Here is a 21,193-nt window from a genome sequence, read left to right on the forward strand (position 1 = left end):
CTATAGAACAATTACAAAAGGAATAACAGATACGTAATGGGAATACCAGAGGGAGAAGAAAAAAAGGAGCAGAAGAAATATTTGAGGTAATAATGGCTGAGCATTTTCTAAAATTAATGACAGACCTCAAACCACAGATCCAGGAAACTTGGAGAACGCCAAGCACAATAAATATCAAAAAATCAGCACCTAGCCATATCATATTGTAACAGCAGAAAACCAAAGACAAAGAGAAAATCTTGAAAGAAGCAAGAGAATTAAAAAAACACCTTACCTATAGAGGAAGAAGGATAAGAATTATATCAGAATCACATCAGAAACCATGCAAGCAAGAAGAGAATGGAGTGAAATAAAGTGCTGAAAAAAACCCCAATAACCTAGAATTCTGTATCCAGAGAAATTATCCTATAGAAGTAGAGAAATAAATACTCTCTCAGACAAAAACTGAGGGAATTTGTCACCACTAGAAAAAAATGCTAGAAGAAATTCTTCAAGTGAAGAAAAAGATATGAGTCAGACACTCAGATCTACGTAAAGAAAGGAAGAATGTTAGAGAAGGTATACATGAAAGTAAAATAAACCTTTTTATTTTTATTATCAATTAATCTAATAGATAACTATTTAAAAATAATAGTAACAATGTATTGGGTGATTATAGCTTATAGGTAAGTGAAATGAATGATAGAATGTTATAAGGAATAGAAGACAGGAAATGGGAATACTCTGTTATATTACCCACTACCCATGAAGTGACACAGTGTTATTAAAGTGGACTTAGATTAGTTGCAAATGTATATTGCAAACTTTAGGGCAACTGCTTAAAAATTTTATAAAGAAGTATAATTGATAAGAGAAGAGAGAAAATTGAATCATATAAAATGATCAATTAATACCAGAGAAGGAAGAAAAAGAGGGAAAGTTTTTAAAAACAAAGAAGGACAAATGCAATGAATAGAAAAGAGTTACTAATATGGTAGATATTAATCTGACTATATTAATAATCACTTTAAAAGTGGTTGGTCTAAACCCACCAATTAAAAGACAGAAATGTCAGAATGTATAATAAAAACAAGACACAACTATATTATTTCTACATGAAACTCACCTTAAATATAAAAAATCAAAAAGTAAAAATGTGAGGAAAGACTATACCATGCTAACACAGATCAAAAGGAAGCTGGACTGGCTATATTAATTCCAGACAAAGCAGACTTCAGGAAAAGGAAATTTATCAGAGATAAAAAGGGCAATACACAGTTTAAAGAGGAAAATTCTCCAGGAAGACATAACAATTCTTAATGACTATGCACCTAACAACAGAGAGTCAAAATAAGTGAGGCAAAACGGATAGAACTGCAAGGTGAGATAGACTAATCCACTTCAGCAGACCTCTACAAATAATTTACAGATCCAATAGGCAGACAATCAATAAGGATATGGTTGAGCTGAATAGCACCATCAGTAAACTGGACCTAGTTGTCATTTATAGAATACTTCACCCAACAACAGCAGATTATATATTCTTCTCAAACTCACATGGAACATTCACCAAGTAGACCACATCTGGGGATGTAAAACACACCTCAACAAATTGAAAGGTCTAGCAATCAGACAAAATATGTTCTCAGACCACAATGGAATTAAACTAGAGATAAGTAATAGAAACGTAGCTGGAAAATCCCCAAATATTCAGAGATTAAACAACACACTTCTAAATAACACATGGGTCAAAGAAGAAATCTCAAAAGAAATTTTAAAATATTTTGAGCTAAATAAAAATGTAAATACATCTAATCAAAATTTGTGGGATGCAGCAAAAGTAGTGCTTAGGTGGAAATATATAGCCTTGATGCATTTACTAAAAAGAAGGAATACCTAAAATTAACAGGCTAAGCTTCCACCTTAGGAGATTGGAGAAAGAAGAACAAATTAAGTCTAATACAAGCACAAGAAAAGAAATGATAAAAATCTGGGCAGACATCAATGAAATGAAAAACAGAGAATCAACAGAAAATAAATGAAACCAAAAGCTAACTTTCTGAAAAGATTAATAACATTGATAAACCTCTAGCCAGGCTAACCAAGAAAAAAGAGAGAAGACATGGTTATTAATATCATTATCAAAGAGAAGCTATCACTACTGACCTCATGGACATCCAAAGGGTAATAAAGGAATACTATGAACAACTTTATGTACACAATTTGATAACCTAGATGAAATGAATCAATTCCTTCAATGATACCATCTATCAAAACTCACACAGGAGAAATAGATAACCTGAATAGGTTCATATCTACTAAAAAACTGAGCCAGTAGTTAATAAGCTACCAATACAGAAAGCACCAAGAAACTAGATGAGTTCACTATTGATTTATACAACACATTTAAGGAAGAAACTATATCAATTCTCTACAATCTCTTCCAGAAAATAGAAGCAAAGGGAGCACTTTCTAACTTATTCTACAAGGCCAGCATTATCCTAATCCCCAAACTAGACAAAGACATTACAAGAAAATTACAGCAATATTTCTCTCATGAAAATAGATGAAAAATTCCTCAGCAAAATATTAGCAAATTGAATCCAATAATGTATAAAAAGAGCTAAACATCATGACTACGTGGGATTTATTCCAGGTATTCAAGGATACCTTCATTCATGCTCAACATTCAAAAATTAATTAATGTCATCCATCACATCAACAAGTTAAGAAGGAAAAATCACATGATTATATCAACAGATGCAGTAAATACACTTGACAAAATCCAACATGTGTAAATCATAAAAACTCTTAACAACCTAGGAACAGAGGAAAACTTTCTCAACTTGATAAAGATAATTTACAGAAACTCTACAGCTAATGCCGTAACTAATGGTGAGAAATAAAAAATCCCCCAAAGTAAGATATGTTTTGGATATTGACAAACTGATTCTAAAGTATATATGGAAAGGCAAAAGATCAGAATAGCTAACACAAAACTGAACAAGAAAAAAGCCAGAGGACTGACTTCAAGTCTTACTATAAAGCTCCAATAATTAAGATAGTGTGGTATTAGTGCAGAAAAAAAAATAGACAAATAGATCAATGGAATAGAATAGAGAGTCCCAAAATAGACCCATACAAATACAGTATACTAATCGTTGACAAAGGAGCAAAGGCAATCCGATGGAGAAAGGATGTCTTTTTAACAAATGGTGCTGGAACAAGTGGACATCTACATGCAAATAAATTACACCTTTCACTAAAATTAACTCAAAGTGGATTAAATACCTAAATGTAAAACACAAAATTATAAAATTCTAGAAGATAACATAGGAGAAAATCTAGGTTACCTTGGGTTTGGTGATGACTGTGGATACAGTACCAAAAGAATGATCTATGAAAGAAAAAAATGGATACGTTGGACTTTATTAAAATGAAAACCTTCTACTCTGTGAAAGACACTGTTAAGAGAATGGAAAAACAAACCAGAGACGTGGAGAAAATATTTGCAAAAGACACATCTGATAAAGCACTTACATCTCAAATATACAGAGTCCTTAAAATTCAACAGTAAGAAAACAAACAACCCAATTTAAAAATGGACAAAAGATCTGGACACCTCACCAAAGAAGACACACAGATGGCAAATAAACATATGAAAAGATGCTCAAAATCTTTTGTTATCAGGGATAGCAGGAATTGCAAATTAAAACACCAATGAGATACCACTACACACAGAAGAACCTGGCAATATCAAATGCTAGCAAAGATGCTGAACAACAGAAACTTTTATTTATTGTTGGTCAGAATGACACTTTGGAAGACAGTTTGGCAGTTTCTTACAAAGCTAAACATTCTGTATGATTCCAACTATATGGCATCTGGAAAAAGGCAAAATTATGGAGACATTAAAAATATCAGTGGATGCCAGAGGTTTGGGGACATGGGAGAGATATGAGGACGGAGCACAGAGGATTTTTAGGGCAGGGAAACTGTTCTGTTAAAATACTGTAATGGATACATGACATTATGTATTTGTCAAAACTCACAGAACGTACAACACAAAGAGTGAACCCTAATGTAATGTAACCTATGGACGTTGGTTAATAATAGTGTATCAATATTGGTTCATCAATTGTAACAAATGTACCAGACAATGCAAGATATTAGTAATTGGGAAAATTGTGAAGAGGGAGAGAGGAAGTATATGGAAACACTGTACTATATGCTCAGTTTTCTGTAAACTTAAAACTACTCTAAAAAATAAATTCTAGTAATTAAGAAAAATATATGACATCTATAACACATAAATTGAGGGGATTAAATGGAGTCAGAATCCTAAAGTCTTTGCATTGACTAAAAAGAGGTAAAAGAACAAATTAACCCTACATTATGTTAAGTCAAGAATGCCTGTTGTAATGTCAGGCAAACAATAAATGTGTAGAAAAGAGTGTGATTTTTAATACAACGGAGAGGAAAAACATAAAAATAAAAGTAATCAATTTAAAAGAAGGCAGAAAGGGAGAAAAAAGGGACATAGAACAGATAAGCACATGGTAAGATGTTAGAAATAAATAACCATGTCAGAACTTATATTACATGTACATGGAATAAATGCACTAGAGGAAAGATCAAATGTTTTATGTTTTATATTAAAAAAACAAAAACAACCCTACCATATTGTATTTTCAGGAGACTCACCTAAAATACAAGAATATAGCAAGCTTTAAACTGAAAGGATGGAAAAAGACATAACTAATCTCAGGCAAAACAGACTCTGAGTTTAAAAGAAATGGCTAAGATAAAGAGAAAAGATAATGAGAAAAGATTTCGTTCATCAGGGAGTTATAAGAATTCTAAATGTGTATGCAACTAATAGCATAGCTTCAAAATACACAAAGCAAAAGTTGGCAGAATCACCAGAGGAAATCATAGTGAGAGATTTAAACACACCTTTCTTAGAAACTACTAATAAAACAAACAAACAAAAGCCAAGAATGGTACAGATTTGAACAACACAATTTTAAAAACTGATTGAAGAGACACTCATAGAGGACTTCAGGTAATAACTGTAGGAGCCCGTTTCAAAATGCCTGTAGGGGTGTGTTGCTCTCTCTTACCTCCTATGATCAACACATGTGCACACAGGACCCAGGGTTTCAGTAGATGTTCACTTATCCCCCTCCCCACTCATCTTCCTTTCAGAACCCTCCCATCCTTGGCAGGGTTGGAAATACCTATGGTTGCTTACTGTGAGTTCAGACCCTTGCAGGTGAGGGCCAGGAGCTGAAAGGAGGGAGCTAATGTTGGCAGTGGGAGCAGGATGAGTTGATGGAAGGTTTTTAATCAAGCATTAAGCAGAGGAAAAATTACTTGATTTTCAAAGCACTTTACACATGCATTAGTCTTATGATCCTGCAATCACAGAAGTTAGTGGAAAGGGTGCTATATCCCCATTTCTCAGTTAGAGGAATTGAGGTGTGGAGCAATTTGCCCACGGAGCAGGTGTGTGAGAGTGCGAGGCTGAATCCTTGGGTTTCCCATTCCTGGGAACCCCTCCTGGGTTTCTGGGTGATTACTGGCTTGCACAGTAGAGGGGGACCATCTCAAAGCATATCTCACAGAATCCCCTGTCTCTGCCACTCTGGGCCTTCTGTAGGCAGCTGCCATATGGATGCAACTCAGAGTTGCCAAAGGCCTACCAGTCTCCGGGGGCAGATGGTCTTTAGTTTAGCAGAAAAGCATAGAAATGGCTGATTTTCTGTGGGAGGCAGGATCCCAAGGAGCAGGGCTCATACAGGAGAATTCAGAGCAAGGACAAACAATACAGTTCCACAAGATAAGTGAGGGGAATTGGATGGGCAGGGGAAGGTGGAGGGAGCAGAGCTCCATGGCAGCAGGCTGGGGCAGCTCAGCACAGGGAGATGGCGATACTAACATTCCATTTTGATCTCACGGTCGCTCCCAAACCCTCACTACACCTTGGCCTCATATCACCGCCTTGGCTAAAGGTTGTTTGGGGGGTGGGTCACAAAGGGTGCAGTTCCACACTTGGGATATGATGGTGGTAACGAGAGCTGCAGGAGTTTTGGTGGCTCTGGGGCTGCGTGGGGAGGGGCGGGCATGGACATATATACACTACCAAACGTAAAATAGATAGCTAGTGGGAAGCAGCTGCATGGCACAGGGAGATCAGCTCGGTGCTTTGTGACCACCTAGAGGGGTGGGATAGGGAGGGTGGGAGGGAGGGAGACGCAAGAGGGAAGAGATATGGGAACATATGTATATGTATAACTGATTCACTTTGTTATAAAGCAGAAACTAACACACCATTGTAAAGCAATTATACTCCAGTAAAGATGTAAAAAAAAAAACAACAACAAAAAACATATGAATTTTGCAGGGACACAATTGAACCTAAAAAGAAAAAAAAAAGAATTTACAGGAACCAGCAGTGACCGTTGAATGGGAGGACCAGAGATCTTCAGACATCTTAGGGCAGACACCGGCCTCCCAGGATATGAAATGAACCAATTTGGTCTAAGTGTTAGAAAGAAAATAATGCCTGGGGGCTGGAGGTTGGGGCCTCCGTGGCAAGCAGGTCTATACCTGGTGAGGAAGGAAGGCGGCTTTCTTTCCTTTGTCTTACAGATGAGGATCCTCAGCCCAGGGAGCCGGTGTCAGTGTACATCACACAGCTGGTCCTTGGCAGAGCCAGGGCAGAAATTGGAGCTCATCAGCCAGGTCTTTGACTGTGGACCCCTCCCCACTCTGTCAAACAGGGCAGACAGGATGGAAGGCTCCCCTCTTCCCCATGAGCTCCAGAATTCGCTCATCAGGAACGGTGATCATCCTACCTTGGGAGGGACCAAGCCTGCTGCCTCCCGGGAGTGAAATTTACAGTATTCAACAATCCATAGCAACATGCAATATTCAGCGGTGGGACGGAAATAGGTAACAGCGTCCTTATCTCGGTGCCCTGGGCTGCCCCAGCTGCCGTAGAGTCTGGCCCTCTCCTCCTCCGCCTTCTCCTCCTTCTCTTGTGGAACTGCATTGTTTTATCTTTGTTCTTAATTCTCTTGTCTGAGCCCTATTCCCCAGAAGCCATGAACTGTAAAAGATGCTGGCTGCTGTCACCAGGCCGGGTCACACAGGTGTGTGCGTACCTGGGCACACTCCCCATTTCACCTGGAAGGTTCCCATGCTGCCTCTGAGCCGCAGGACTTTGGTGCTGTTCTTATTTCAGGTGTCACAGCTCCCTTCCTGCTCACGATTAGGGGGTGGGAAGGGCAGTGTGGACACCACTGGCTGCCCGGGCCAGGGGTTCCCTGCTTCCAGAGCTTTGGAGCTGCCGCCATCTCTGCTGGGCACAGATGGATGTGCAGAAGGCAGCCGCCCCCTCCCCAAACCCCACTCCAGACAGGATCCAGGCTCAAGACGAAGCCAGAGCCGGTTTCATGAACCCCAACCTGTGGCTCACAGGGCGTCCCGCCCGCAGAAGGACTCTGCCCTTGGTCCTATGCTGTGCTCCTGATGTCTTGAAATTCGAATCATTTTTGAACAAAAAGCCAGCATTTTTCTTTTGCTGGACCCAGCAAATCTTGTAGCCAATCCTGACAAAAGCCCCTCTGGCTTCAAACCAAAGGAGCCTGCGTCCAGTGCCGAGGCCCCCATGTCGCTCGTGTGGGGCTTCCTTGGGCACCAGCAGGAGTGGAAAGGAATCCTGTGGGAAACACACAAGCCCAAACTAGGCTCAGGGTCTCAGTCACGGGGAGCTGTGTGTGGGTCAGCCTCCCCAGCCTTGTGTGGCGCTGCTCTAGGCCAGGTCACCTCTCCACTGTGGACTGGGGTTGGGGAGTGGGGGTAGTATGGGGAGGGGGGCTTTGCAGGTGAGCTGGCCTACACTGGGCAGGAGGGCCTATCCCAAGAGCGGCTGGTGCAAGGCCCCAGCAACGGTGCCACCCTTGTGCTCACCCTCCAGCTCTGTCCAGCCAAGGGCTCCCAGGCAGTGTGGCCCTCTCACTTTGGGTCATCTGGTGGGCCCCTGACAGGTCATTCTCTGGCCCTGGCTCTGGCCCCAGCCCCACCTGTGGACCCTGGCTGTGCCGGCTCAGCTCTCTGCTGCCCCCACCTGGCCGCCTCCAGAGCCCACCTGACCTCCACAGAGCTCTAGCTGGCTCTAATTGGACAACTCCCTGAAAGAACAGAATATTGCTGCTGGTTGGCTGGTTTTGACCCATACAAATGGCAATTTGTCAATGGCTCAACCTCATACCGTTGATTAGCAGGGTCTTATAAATGGGAATGGAGGTCGGGTATATAGGGTAGAAGTCATGGGTATAAAGAACAATCCTGACTTACAACTTTAGCACATGCTCAGGAGAGCCCGGGTATCTGTCAGCTGTCTGTGGTCGCCCTGAGGGCGGCCCTAGACGTTGGCATGGAAATTGGCTGCTTGTGGGGAGTGAAGAGGTGCCGCAGGAATGCCCCTCCCCCCGCACCGAGAACCAGGAAGGGTGAGGAGGGAGGGTGCCCCAGGCAGAGACAGCTGTCTCCGCGCAGCCCGCTCTTCTTGGGAGAGAGACAAGGGCTCCTCCCGTGAGGACAGGTGGGCGGGGACATCTGACACCTGTGTGTTGTGCCTCTCCTGGCCCAGAGGTTATGGAACATTGGAGAATGAGTGAGAGCCGCCTTGGGGCAATGACCCTCGGTTCCAGCAGCAGGCCAGCTTGGCAGAGGGGAAAGAACATGTCGAATTCAGCCAGTGCTTGGCTCTGGTGGGGACATTTGCAGGTTCCAGAGCTCTCTGAGCCTCAGTTTTCTCACCTGTAATTTGGGAAGCAAGCACCCTGCCTCCTGCATGTTACAGGCAGGGCTGGTCTTCAGCAGGGATGCACTTCCAGATGAGAAAATATCAGGATGCCTCCATATAGGTCAGGAAATAGCCATTGACCAGAGCTGCCCAGGTACCCTAGTGCCTCCCCTGGGACCCTGGGCACCTCTCCATGAACTGGCAACTGAAGGGTTAATGCCTGGTGCATCTGTGGACCTGCCTAATGCCCCTCCTGGCATCTGACCTGTCTGCACTGATCCTGCTGTTTACACCCTGGTGAGAAGCAGATGGGACCACATACTGAGAAAAGATGTGTAGATGATATAGTGGCAGAACACTCGTGGTGTTTTCACTGGTGCAGCCTAGCGTGGTCCAGGTGCAGCAGGAGACACGTGAGCAGTGAGAAGGCACTTGGGGCTCCGGCTGTTTTCAAGCCCCAGCACCAGGCTCCCTCCTGTCCTTCTTTCTGCCCTCTCCATGAGTTCAGGTCCTTACCTCTTTTATTATTTGGTTTTTAGTAATTTCTACTAAATAGAAATGGCTGCTGTCCTCAAACAGTTGCGTTAAAATGTTAAATCGCTGAAATATTCCCCGCTCCCAGCATAACCCAAAGTGATGCTCTCGGCCAGGCTTAGCCAGTCGGCCCTCTTTGCCGGGTTCAAGGATTTATCCACAGCCATTAATCACATGAAAGCAGATATTAAGGAGCATTAGCCGCGCCAGCTGCCACCCCACTTCCTGGGCCATTACGCGGATTACCCTTGAAAGTCACCCTCAGCCCCCCCCCGCCCCCGTCTCGGGATTGCTGGGGATCCTGCAGCCCAAGGGGGCGGGCTGCAGGTGAGTCCATGACCCCCAGGGCTGCCTGGCCCCCTGCGCGCACACCCTTCCTCCCACGGTCTCTGTGGCCCCAGAGCGGCTCCTCTACCTCTGACCTCCCAGCGAGGGGCCTCCATCTCGCCAGGATGTCCCGTGCCCTTTCCCACAGCCCTGCGGAGCCGCTCCAGGAGCCCAAGAAAAGCGCGCCGGCCTCTGCCGTGGCTACAGACACATCCGCAGGGTCCAGGAGCAGAAAGGCGCGCTTAGCGCGTCCGCAGGACCAGCGGAGGATGCAGTGGGGGCTTCTCGGCCAAGCCTAAGGCCATCCACCACGACAGCGCGCTCAGCTGGCTGACCCAGCACTTCGGTGGCGTTTGGGACTTGTCCGGTCCCAGTTGGTAAACAGCCAGGCAGAGTCAATTCTTTGTTACTACCCAACGAGCCCTAATTCTGTATTAGAACGGCCACCGGCTACCCAGCAAAATAAGCGCCCCCCAGATCTCCAGCCAGAGACCCCCTTTGCTATTAACCACGACTACCAGTATTAAAAAGCGCATTTTCTTCCGAGGGCCTGGGGGGATAGGAGACCCTAGGGAAGGAGGCGTGGCTGGCTGCAGCACCCCTCCCAGGGGAGACCTCTGGCATCTATAGTTGGAACACCTCGCAGTGGGCAGGGGGATTCAAGTGCAGATGTATTTTGTTCGTTTTTGGTACCAGAGCGTCTCTCTAACCACAGAGGGGCTGGAGAGGCGGATGGTGGGAATCTGGCTGCAGAAAGGAAATGAAGGAAAAGAATGCCAAGGAGCACAATGGAAACGCTGACCCCACGTTGGGCTCGTCCCCGACAGGGCCCTCCAGGCCCAGGGAAACCCCGTCACTCACTTGGGCTGCAGTTTTGCGGAGCTGGGACACCAAGGTGGACGGAGCTCTGCTCTCTGGAGCTGGTATTCTAGTCAGACTGAGCATGAATAAACAAACGGATCCGTCATGTAAAGAGGGAAAATTAAGGGGGGTGGCTGCTGCAGACGGGGTGGCCTGAAGGAGTGAATGAGTGAGGCATCTGGGGAGGGCAGCCCGTGGGAGAAAAGCCCGGAGGAGGGAGCAGCGAGTGCAAGGCCCTCAGACCGCTGGACCAGTGGGCGGAGCCGCGGGGCGCCATGTCGGCAGAAGCGCTGAGCGGGGAGGGGGACAGGGTCTTGCGGGGCAAGGGAGGCCCAGCCAAGTCTAGCAGGTCACCCCTTTCTGGGCCTCGGTTTCCTCAGATGAAGGGATTGGCCTGGTTTCAAGAATCTTAAATCATCTATGTCCCAAAATACAGAGAAACGTGTTAATTTTGATCCCATCTTTAGAAGCAAACACTGAAAAACACCCAAGATATGTGTACACATTCTATGTACACAGACTCTACTGCCTGCTCATTGGAGCACAGTGATAATGAAGCCGTGTCACACATGCATAGCTACGTGGGCAGGGAAGAGGAGGGGAGGAAAAAGAGAGTCCTCATTACAGGTACACACATACGGATGAAGTATCCAGAAATGCGAGAGAGTTAGCTCTAAATCTGCTGGTTTATAGGGATGCTCCCTGAAAGAGGAAATGGAGCACTAAAGTTGCAGTGATGAGAATTATGTAATCCTATTTGAGTAAAGATGATTCCACCTGCAAACCCCTCCACGTGTGTATACTTTTCAGTCTGAGTGTGTAGGAGCCTTAAGCAAAATGTGGCTGGTGGGCTTTGTCTCAGGGAGGGCGGGAGGGCTTGTGCTGCTTCCTCTGCCTGTGGGGTGAGGGGGATGGGCAGCAGGGGGCCGGGAAGGCGCTGGCGTGGACTCTGGGGCTTCGGGGGAGCAGGAGGCCCCAGCCACTGTGACATTGGCTCTGTTTCCCTGTGTGTTTCCCCTCAACCTGCCAGCCCCTGTCATGCTTGCCCTATGAACACAGGGACTGTCTTCCACCGTGAAATACATGTCACAGCATCATGTAAAATTAGAAAGCATCTGAAGCACTTCATTGTTCAAGCCAGCATTTCTTCCAAGCCCGTGGAAAGGGAAATCCAGTCTAATCCAGAGACAACCCCCCACAAATCCCAAATCTCAACGTTCCTGGACAATCTCCCTTTTACTATTGAATCAAAACCCTTCGTAACAGGTAAAAGCCAACTGCAGTAAAGTCCTGTGCAGTGGCCTCCAGAGCTGAGGGCCTCCAGGGCCTTCTCTGTTTCCTGCTGCTCCCCACGCCCCCCGCCCCAGTTCTGTCCCTCTCGACTCTCCTCCAACTCACCAGACACCCTCCTGCTCCAGGGCCTTTGCACTGGCTGTTCCCTCTGCCTGAATGCTCTTCCTACAGGCGTCTGGATGGCTCCCTCCCTCCCCTCCTTGACCTTTGCTCAATGTCTCCTTCCCTGGGACCAACGAAGAATTGCAGCCCCTGTCCTGAATGTTCTGGTCCCTCCTGCTACTGTGTTATTCTGCTTCGTGGTGCACATCTTCAGGTTGACCCTGCTGGATGTCTGCCCCTGACAGTGGTGTTGTTTTCTGATTTGCCATCAGTGGTCCCTGAGCTCCAAGAGGAACCCCGCAGCATGCAGCAGGGCTAAGATGTGCTTGCTGGGGAATGATGGCGGACACCTGGCTTTACTAAAACACCACAGTGGGTTTGCAGAGAACAAAGAACCATGTCACATTTCTACCAACAACTTCCTAGCTGATCATCATGGGATTTTGTTTGCCTTTCAGCCAGTGTTCTAAAAATTAAACCTGTGACCTGTTACAAGTTTGTTTGGGGTTTTTTTGTTTGTTTGTTTTTCATGGCATAAAACATGTAGAAAGGAAGGAATTTTCTAGTGAAAAGGTACATGCAAAACGAACTCATCTTACTGATGAGGAAGCTGAAGCCCACAGGGGTTGAGTGGCTTCCCTGTGGCCACACAGCAAAACTGGGATTTGGACTGGGGCCTCCCCGCCCCCCCCGGCTCTTTTCCAGGCTGCTCTCGGATTGGGTGCTGGTGTCGCTCCAGAGCTGATGATCAAGGATGCCAGCAAAGCCCACTGTTAGACGGTGTGATACCTCTCAGGGTCAGTCGCACCTTTTCCAGACATTTACCTGCATTCACAAGAGGAAGCGTGTCCCAAGACACAGATGGACTTGATGTGGATAAGCCATGAATTTTCTTAGCTGCTGAAAAACTCCTGGGGAGGGAATTTTGAAGAGGGCCGAGGCCCCAGGGAGGTGGGGGGCAGCTGAGCTGCCTTCTAGGGATGGCAGGTCTGGTGAAGGACTTGGTTTGTGGCTTCTTTTTTTTAAAATAAATTTATTTATTTATTTTTGGCTGCATTGGGTCTTCGTTGCTGCGCGTGGGCTTCTCTAGTTACGGCGAGTGGGGCCACTCCTTGCCATGGCTCGCAGCCCCTCACTGCAGTGGCTTCTCTTGTTGCAGAGCACGGGCTCTAGGCGTGCAGGCTTCAGTAGTTGTGGCTCGCAGGCTCTAGAGCTCAGGCTCAGCAGTTGTGGCGCATGGGCTTAGTTGCTCCAAGGCATGTGGGATCTTCCCGGCCCAGGGCTCAAACCCGTGTCCCCTGCATTGGCAGGCAGATTCTTAACCACTGTGCCACCAGGGAAGCCCTGGTTTGTGGCTTCTGATCTGCTGTGTGCAATGGAAGAAATGCAACACGGGCCAGGGAGCAAGGGGAGGGTCGGAGGTCACCAGGGCTGCCACTGCATCCTCAGCCTTCCCCAAGAGCTGCCCAGTGTGTCTTTGGAGGGAAGGGAGACAGGCCAGGCTAAGCCCTGGGGTCTCACGAAGGGACAAAGCCACAAGATGACTTTCCCATTCAAAGATCTTCCAATGAAATGGATCAGAACCATAGGCCTAAGGACAGCAGGGCCCTGGCCTCTGGACCTTTCGAAACGCAGATGAAAGAATGAAATTGTGCTAATAAGCCTGGGGTGAGCGATGAGGTCCCAGGCAAACCCTCCAGCTGTGGACCTCGGGGTGGCTGCTCTGACTGAGCGGCACCCCACGTGGCGTAGGGGGGAAGGCTCCTTCTCCATCATGGAAATCGAAGTCCCCAGGAACAAATGAGTCAGCCAAGAGGAGCTGTCAGGTGCCTGTGGGCCTCTCACTGTGCAGGAGTGGCTTTGTTCTGGGAATGGGGGAAGCTTGCCCCTCCCCCATGGGAGAACAAAAAGATGAAAGAGCAGCTGGTGGGTGTTGTCCTCCTGCAAGTTACAGAAGCCCGGCATCCAGGCCAGAGAAGGAGAGCTCCCATTGGCTTGATGCTGTTCCAGGATGCTCATCGTGACACCTCCGGGAGCAATTGTATTTAGTCCTCCCCCAGAAACCTTTTAGGAGCAGGGGGACGGCAGTCTGGTTGATCAGCGCGCAGACAGCGCCCAGGGTGGCCTCAGTTCTGTTGGCTATATAAAACGGCTGGGTGGCCTGATCATCTCCAGGGCTTGCTAGGAGCGGGGCACCCGGGGTTGAACACCAGGGGTCTGCCGTGGCCCTGGGCAGCCCGCAGATGCCCTGTACACCACACCTAGAAACATAACAAGCCCCCACACCCCGCACATGCACACCCCGAGGGCTGAGATATGGCTGGATCCTTTACAGGAAAATGGCACACGTCGGGATGCTGGGGAAACACTGGATCAGCCTAAACACAAGCATCACCATTCTGCCTGGGAGGGATCTGAGGGTGGAAGCGGGCAGGTGCTGGGACCTGGGTGAGGGCTGGGGAGACCAGGCAGGACGCAAACCCTGGGGTGAAGGAGAAGGAAAGGAGGAGCCAGAGAGGAGCTGGGAGAGACCCTCCCCCCAGGGCTCTGGCCCACCCCGGAGGACACGAAAACTTCCAGGTTGCCGTCTGCCTGGGGTGCCACTGTGGCTTTCGGGGACGCTCTGGGTGACATTGGGAAACACAGGAATGGACAGAGCAAGACCAGAGGCCCCTGATGGCTTTGGGATTGGGGGTGGGTGAGAGAAGGTGGCTTTCAGAAGGGCCCGCAGCCAAAAGAGTTACCCTGGTCTCTGAGGAGCCCCATCTGGCTGCATCGCCCAGTGACATCATGTAAATCCCTGAGAAAACAGCATTCCAGATCCCATTAAGGAGGGAAGGTCTCTGGCTGTTTCTAAGAAACCGAGTTTTTGCAAGGCATTCAGCAATAACTTGCTCTGTGTAACTGGAGGGGGCCTGAGAACCGGATGCTGTCTTCACGCCTTTGCAAGTGAACTGGGAGCCGCCTGGAGCCCTCAGGGTTCAGAGGCTGCATGGCCGGTTGTGTGCACCTTTCAAATCCTCTTTCCTTCTGACATCCTGCCAAGTTTGTCAGCTACAACTTAAAAATATTCTGCTGGTGAACTTCTACATTTCGCTAGTGATTTTTGTGGCAAAATCTTTTTCTTCTCCTCCTTTCTTTCACAAACATTTCAGCATTCCATGACGGCCGCAGCCCGGGGCCTGTGTGGATGAAGGCTGTGCAGGAATCAGGAGTGAGGGGGATTCTGTATTTCACCCCCAGGAGCCAACTCCTGCCTTTCCTGTAGCCTAGCATGGTGTTTCAGGCCTGGGCTCCAAAAATAGTGACATGAACATGGTTTCTGTAGGGCATTTTGAGTTAAATGGAAGTTTCTTTCTTGCAAGACTTATCAGAACCTTTAATATGCTGGTGTGTGCTGTGAATCTCTAACAGAGGACTCTGTGGTCCCTCTAGTTTGGGGCTCAGCACGCCCTGGGGCTGCTGTCTCCAGGGTTTACTTGGTGTTAGGCTTTAAAGGGTCCCCCTGGGGGTCCTGAAGCAAGAGGACATCTCGGTACAGCCACTCCCAACTCATCAGAGATTTTTACTCGAGCCTGTGATGCCTCTCCTTCACCCTCAGGCTGACTGAACAAAACAACAAAATGTTTCCCGACTCTCCTGGTCTGAGTCCTCCACGGAATTCACAGGGCCGCCTTCCAAGGGTCTCTCCCCCTGGCATCCACTTTACCCTGGGGCGGGGTAGAGGCAGAACCTGCCCAGGGTCACACAGCTCCCCCTGAGTATTTGCCCGAAGCAAGAGCTGCAGGCTAGATGGACGATGCAGCAGTCACGGGGGGCTCTGGCCAGGTCTCGACTCCTGAGCAGCCCAGGGGTGCCTCTCAGCCCAGCCTGGACGCAGCATCAGCCCTGAGGCCCTGGGTGCTACCAGGCGGCTTCAGACCTGCTTCCCCTCCATCGTCCCCCACGCCAACCTCCTCAAACACAGAGCCCGCAGCCCAACCCACCACCTCTGGCCTCGTGTCTCCCTGTCTCCCTGGCAGTTTCTTCCCTCGTCCCTTCTCTGGTACTGCAGGAGGCAGTGTCCTTTGAGCCAGTGACCCCAAAGCCCATTCCCTGTCCTCCTCCCCCCTCCCCGACCTGGTCTGGGCCTTTCAGAGTGGAAGAACCAGACCCGTGACCTTTCTGCCCCTGGGCTAAAAGTAGGGGCTGCAGAACAGGGAGGAATCCAAGCAAACGAGAAGCTGGGACCTGCCGGCAGGTGGGGCAAACTGACCGGCCCCAGAGACGCGCTGGGCACACGGTCCCCAGGAATACCTGTCGTCACGTGGGTGAAGGGAGCATCTGCCGGCTGGCTGGCTTGTCCACAGGCTGGGGCCCCCTGTGGCATCCCTACCTCACCCAGGCCCTGTGCCCCTTCTCCCACGGGTTGCCTGGCTGCCTGGGGAACTCTGCTCAGGTGTGGGCACGGGGTCTGGGGCCTGTTCCTCGGCCCGGGAGCCCCCCGAGCCCCGTATTCACACAGGAGGGAGCCCCCCTGCCCAGCTCAGAGGCTGGTGGGTCAGGCACCGCAGCGCCTGGAGAAAGACGGGGCCGGCTTGAGGCTCCCCTGGCTTGGCTCCGCTCTGCGACTCTTTTTCTCAGCCTGAAAGGGGACCAGAGTCCCTGCTCCCCGGGGTGGGGGCGGGGATTAAATGGAACGTGTGGTCTCCTGGACACTTGTGCTCAAACTGTGCTCCCAGCACGGGCTGCAGACCATTCAGGCAGAAGGCGAGAGCAGCGTCAGTCAGCAATTTGAAGGAATCAATGGACGTTTGTTAAATTTAATAACTTTTTTACAAACCTTAAGGCTTTAGTTTTGTATATCTTTGTAAAATTTCATTTTTTAGTAATTCATTTTTATTGCATTCTATGAAGGTACCAGTCTATAATGGATTGAAAGTTTAACAAGACCACAAGTGGCCATTCACCACCCTCAGATTTCAGTTTTTGTTCTGCGTGTGACGGGGAAGCCATAGAGGGATGTGTGAGTTTGGGATGCGTCTGGTACCTTCAGGGCCTTTACCAAGGAGTGGGGAGCCGGGGTCCCCTCCCGCTCCAGAACGGGGATTGTCTTGGATTTACGTGTGGAATTCTGCATTCAAGTGGATTCCAAATGCAGGCTATGTGGGTGTACATGACACCCTAGGTTCCAGCAAGGCCCTCTGAGAAGTGGGCTTGGCACGACCCCGTGGGGAGCTGGATCTGGTCCTAGTGCCAAAGTTTATTGAGGTAGGAGCCCTGTCCCTGACCTGGACACACACCTGCTGCCGCTGCTGCTCCGAGGGGAGGGGTGACGGGGCTGCAGGAGGTGACACCGATGGCCGTGACCCCAGTCTGAAGCTAGGCGGCCAGCAAAGCACACTGACCCGGAGAAGGAGGCTCAGAAAACTCAGGGCGAGTTTATAGGAGTCCCTTCTCAGCCTGACTTTGTAATGTGCTTTGTCCTCACTCAGAATTCATGCTCTGTGGGGTCAGCTGGGGCAGCCCCAGGTCAGGACACTTGGGTTTACCCTAACTCTCCCTGTGGCCTCCTTTAAAAGTATTAGAACATTTTTTAAAAGTCATGAAAACATGCCTTTGATTTCAAAATCAGAGACATGACTAATACAACAGATAAGTGAGGACCCACAGTCCTGTTACAGATGCTTTGACTTTCCATATGTGCTTCGTATTTTTTTTTTTCGCTTTAAAAGGACGGTGGGAAGGAAGGAGGGGGAGAGAGAGAGTACATTACAGATACAGCTAACCACCTCCACCCTGAAGAAATATACGTATTTATGTGGAATTTTCCTGTGTTCTACAATTTCTGTAAAGAGTGCGCTTTCAAGGTTTGCTTTTTTATTCAATGCATCTATGTTGAGACAAGTGGCTTGCTTATTCATTTCAAGAGTTGTAGAGTACTCCATTGTTTGAATAAAGAGAGGCCGATCCTTACCCTCCTAGATGGATTGTTTTGGTTCTCTCTGATTTTCTGCAGCACGCGATGCTGACATGAGCATTTGTGTATGTTTCCTTGAGTACGTGGGCTACAATTTTTCGAGGTCGACTCTAGGGTAAAATTGCTGGACTGTACTATTATTTAGTTGTCTTTAGGACCTTGGCTGTGGACTCTAAACGTTGTCTGCAACTTTTAGCTAAATAAAATGTAGGCAGGGATCAAAGTGAAGACAAGGAATCACAGGCACATTTTCTATCTCCCACATAAATACTCGAGGCTTTTTCTGGAAGAGGGACCTTCTGAGGATGGAGCTGAGGATGGAGCTCCAGGGGCTCCAAAGTCCACTGGGTTTTGTTCATGGCCCCGGGACTGCATGCTGGCCATCCCTGTCTGTCTAAGAGCAAAGAAAGAGCCTCAGAGGTGGGAAGAGCTGACCAGACGTGGACTAAGGGCCACATCTGCCTTTGACAATGAGAGGTCCGGCTGAGATGACCCCAGGGAGGTTTCTACATGCTGTACCTTGTGTTGGTTTTTTTTCCCACAGGGACAGCTAGTGTGTTTCAGTGAACACTGGGCAGAGGGATGTGGCTTTGGTTAGGAAATAGGGAACTGGCACCAAGCTAGTGATGTCAAAGTAGGGCCAAGTATGTGAGAGAATAGAATGAGCAGAGTCCACTTTCTGCCTGTGTGATTTTGTGGATGTTTCCCGGCCCCGCCTTAAAGAGCAGCTTCCTTAAAAGCCATATTGCCATTCACTTTTCTATCAGCAGTTTTACTTCTCAGCTTGAGGGCTGTTATAAATAGGGCAAATGATGCCATTAAGACTTTTCACTGTGTGCTGCTTTTCTAGGAGCTTGGCTCCATCTCCTCACAAGTGGGGTGGGGGGCCGTGGCGGAGATCTTTGTTCTTAGACTTGTAACTGGCAGTGTGTAGTCCTGCAGCAAAGGTCGTGAGTGTGTGTGTATAAATGAGGTGCTGTTTTTCAGTCTTGAGCAAAATTTAAGTGCTTCCCCCTCCTCCCATCTTGTCGAATTCCTGCGCCCAGAACCTGCCTATTACAACCTGGGGCCTCCCCAGCTCCCATCCCATCACCAGCATCAGGCAGAACACCTGGCACAGGTCAACAGGAGACATCACTTTCAAGAAAAACAAAAGCCTGTTCCTTTTCAGACTTTATCATCAAGAGCTGTGTGGACGGGTTGGTTTAGGGAGGAGAGGGTCATGTGGCCCCCGGCTGCACCTGAGTCTCTTGTTCCTGCCAAGTGCTGCGGTGGGTTTGCAGATTTTGATTTGCACAAGACATGGGTGTGCGCTGTCCCTAAAAAGAACGCTGACTCATACATGCACAAAAGCAGATAGATGCCCCACGGAGCCCCCAAAGGTTGGGTCCTTCCTATTTCTGAAACAGTTTTAACTCTTTATTAAAAAAAGAAAGCCTTTCATTTGTTCCGTTTGTATTTTCAGGCTCATGGGATGTGAGAGACTTGCCACACCTGCCCACCCAGTTACTGCTGGGACTCTGAAGCCTGGTGAGCTGTGTGGTGACCCCTCTGCTTCCAGCCCAGGTGAGTGACCTGTCCCGGCTCGGGTCCCAGCTCCTGGGGCACCACCTGCACGCACGTGGTGCTAGTGAGAGCTCGTGGGAGAAGTTTGTCCCCTCTGCCCACACAGGGTGTGCCCCTGCTCGTGCGCTTCGAGCACCTCCTCTGCCTCCCCTACCTCTGCCCTCAGTGGGCACCCCCCAGAAGAAGCAGAGATCCCCCCTGAGCCTGGGGGGATGAGGAGGTGTCCAGAGGCCTCCAGGGTGGCCCAGGCTGGGCCCCTGGCTGGATCTCACCACCCCTCTGAGTGGTAGTCAGGGAGCAGGGTGAGGTGGTGGCCTATCCAGGCCCCCTGCACTCAGAGGTTCATTTAAGGCAGCCCTGGGTGCCCAGGGCCCCCAGTCCGGCCACCTGGGAAAAGCACACGTAGGTGTTCAAATCAGCACACCTCTTTGCAAGGCCCTGTCCAGGGCCCAGGGGCGGGGGCTTCACAGCCCCTTCCCCTCAGCCTGCTCTGAGTCCTGGGAGCCACCTGGCCCTTCCCGGGGCCTCTGAGGTGTCTCTGATGGTCACTTGAGGGTTCCCCAAGTCCACATGATTCTCCCACAGACATGTGATGAGGAATGAAGGTGAAATGGGAGGCATGACACCAAAAGCTAAGGGGGCAGCATCACGGTGTGAGACTCCACACTTGCACGGCTCACACTCCCAGCGCCTCCCCGTGTGCCGTGGGGAGCGTGTGCAAGGTGAGGCAGGCCTAGAGGGTGTGGGTGTCGGGTACAGTGGCAGGAAGTGCGAGGCCCCCTCCCGAGAAGTGGTTCTGACGCAGGAGCTCTAGACGCGGACCCCCATCCCCACGCGCCGTGGTCGCTGTGAAGCGGTACAGCGGGAGACCCGCATCCCCCGTCCTGTGGTCCCCCTGCACGCAGGCTGCCCTCCGGCTCACTCACCTTCTGTGACCCCGACGTGGCGCTCTTGAGTGAACCCCTTTTGAAGGAGCTGCTCATCTTCTTCAAGGAACCCATGAGCATGCCTCCCGCATCCCTGGATGGGTGGAGGCACAGCCCCCGTGGTGGCCCTGCGGGGCCGGGCAAAGGGGTCCAGAGCCTGGGGCCCCCGCGGGGCAGCTGGGTCAGCCCAGGCGGAGCGGGTGCCAGTTCCAGCCACTCCCGCTCCGGTGCTCCCAGGCAGGCCCTTCTATAACATCTGTAATCAGGCTTAATCCCTACATCCCCCCAAGGTTTAGAGGGGGCAGATTTAGCAAATGGCAATTGAAAGTAAATCCACTTTGAGAAAGTGATGGCTGCAAAGGGTGGTCACACGGCAGGGATATGGGTGGGCAGAGCAGAAATGGGCAAAGCGGGGCAGACAGCCCACAGCTGCAGGCTGAGCCTCCGGAGGGCGGAACCCAAACTCCAGAGTCTGGAAGCAAGATCAGAACAAAGGCCCAGCCCCTTGGGTCATAGCTCCTTCCTCTGAGCCCTGGGCATGCGCTTTCTCCCCTGTTACCTGGCGACATGGCCTCTTATGTACATCCTGTGTCGACTGCCTGTTCATTCTGGGCTGGCACTCAGGCACTCTGTCCTTTCACTTTGCTCCTGTGTGAGATCCTGCTTCCTAGAGCCCATGTTTTCCTCTTTCTCAGTTTGCTTCCTCACTTGGTGCTCAATAGCTTTTTGTTAAAGGATGTATGTGGTATAATTTTTTGAGATAGTGCGTAGCTGAAAATGTTTTTATTCTACCTTCATATCTGATTGATACTGTGGCTGGGTATAAAATGT

General features: G+C 49.2%; 1 protein-coding gene across 1 annotated transcript in view; it reads right to left on the minus strand.

The window, feature by feature from the left end:
- TRPM1 (transient receptor potential cation channel subfamily M member 1) overlaps positions 1–20,437 on the minus strand; it is a gene marked incomplete at both ends in the record, with an annotated part of 140,172 nt that extends 119,735 nt beyond the window's left edge. Inside the window, one exon of the mRNA XM_079698794.1 lies at positions 20,363–20,437. Coding sequence (XP_079554920.1) covers positions 20,363–20,437 — 75 coding nt within the window. The remainder of the gene's footprint in view (positions 1–20,362) is intronic.
- Positions 20,438–21,193: the final 756 nt, after the last annotated feature.

Source organism: Hyperoodon ampullatus (genome assembly GCF_949752795.1).
Source record: "Hyperoodon ampullatus genome assembly, chromosome: 3".
Taxonomy (NCBI): Eukaryota; Metazoa; Chordata; class Mammalia; order Artiodactyla; family Ziphiidae; genus Hyperoodon; species Hyperoodon ampullatus.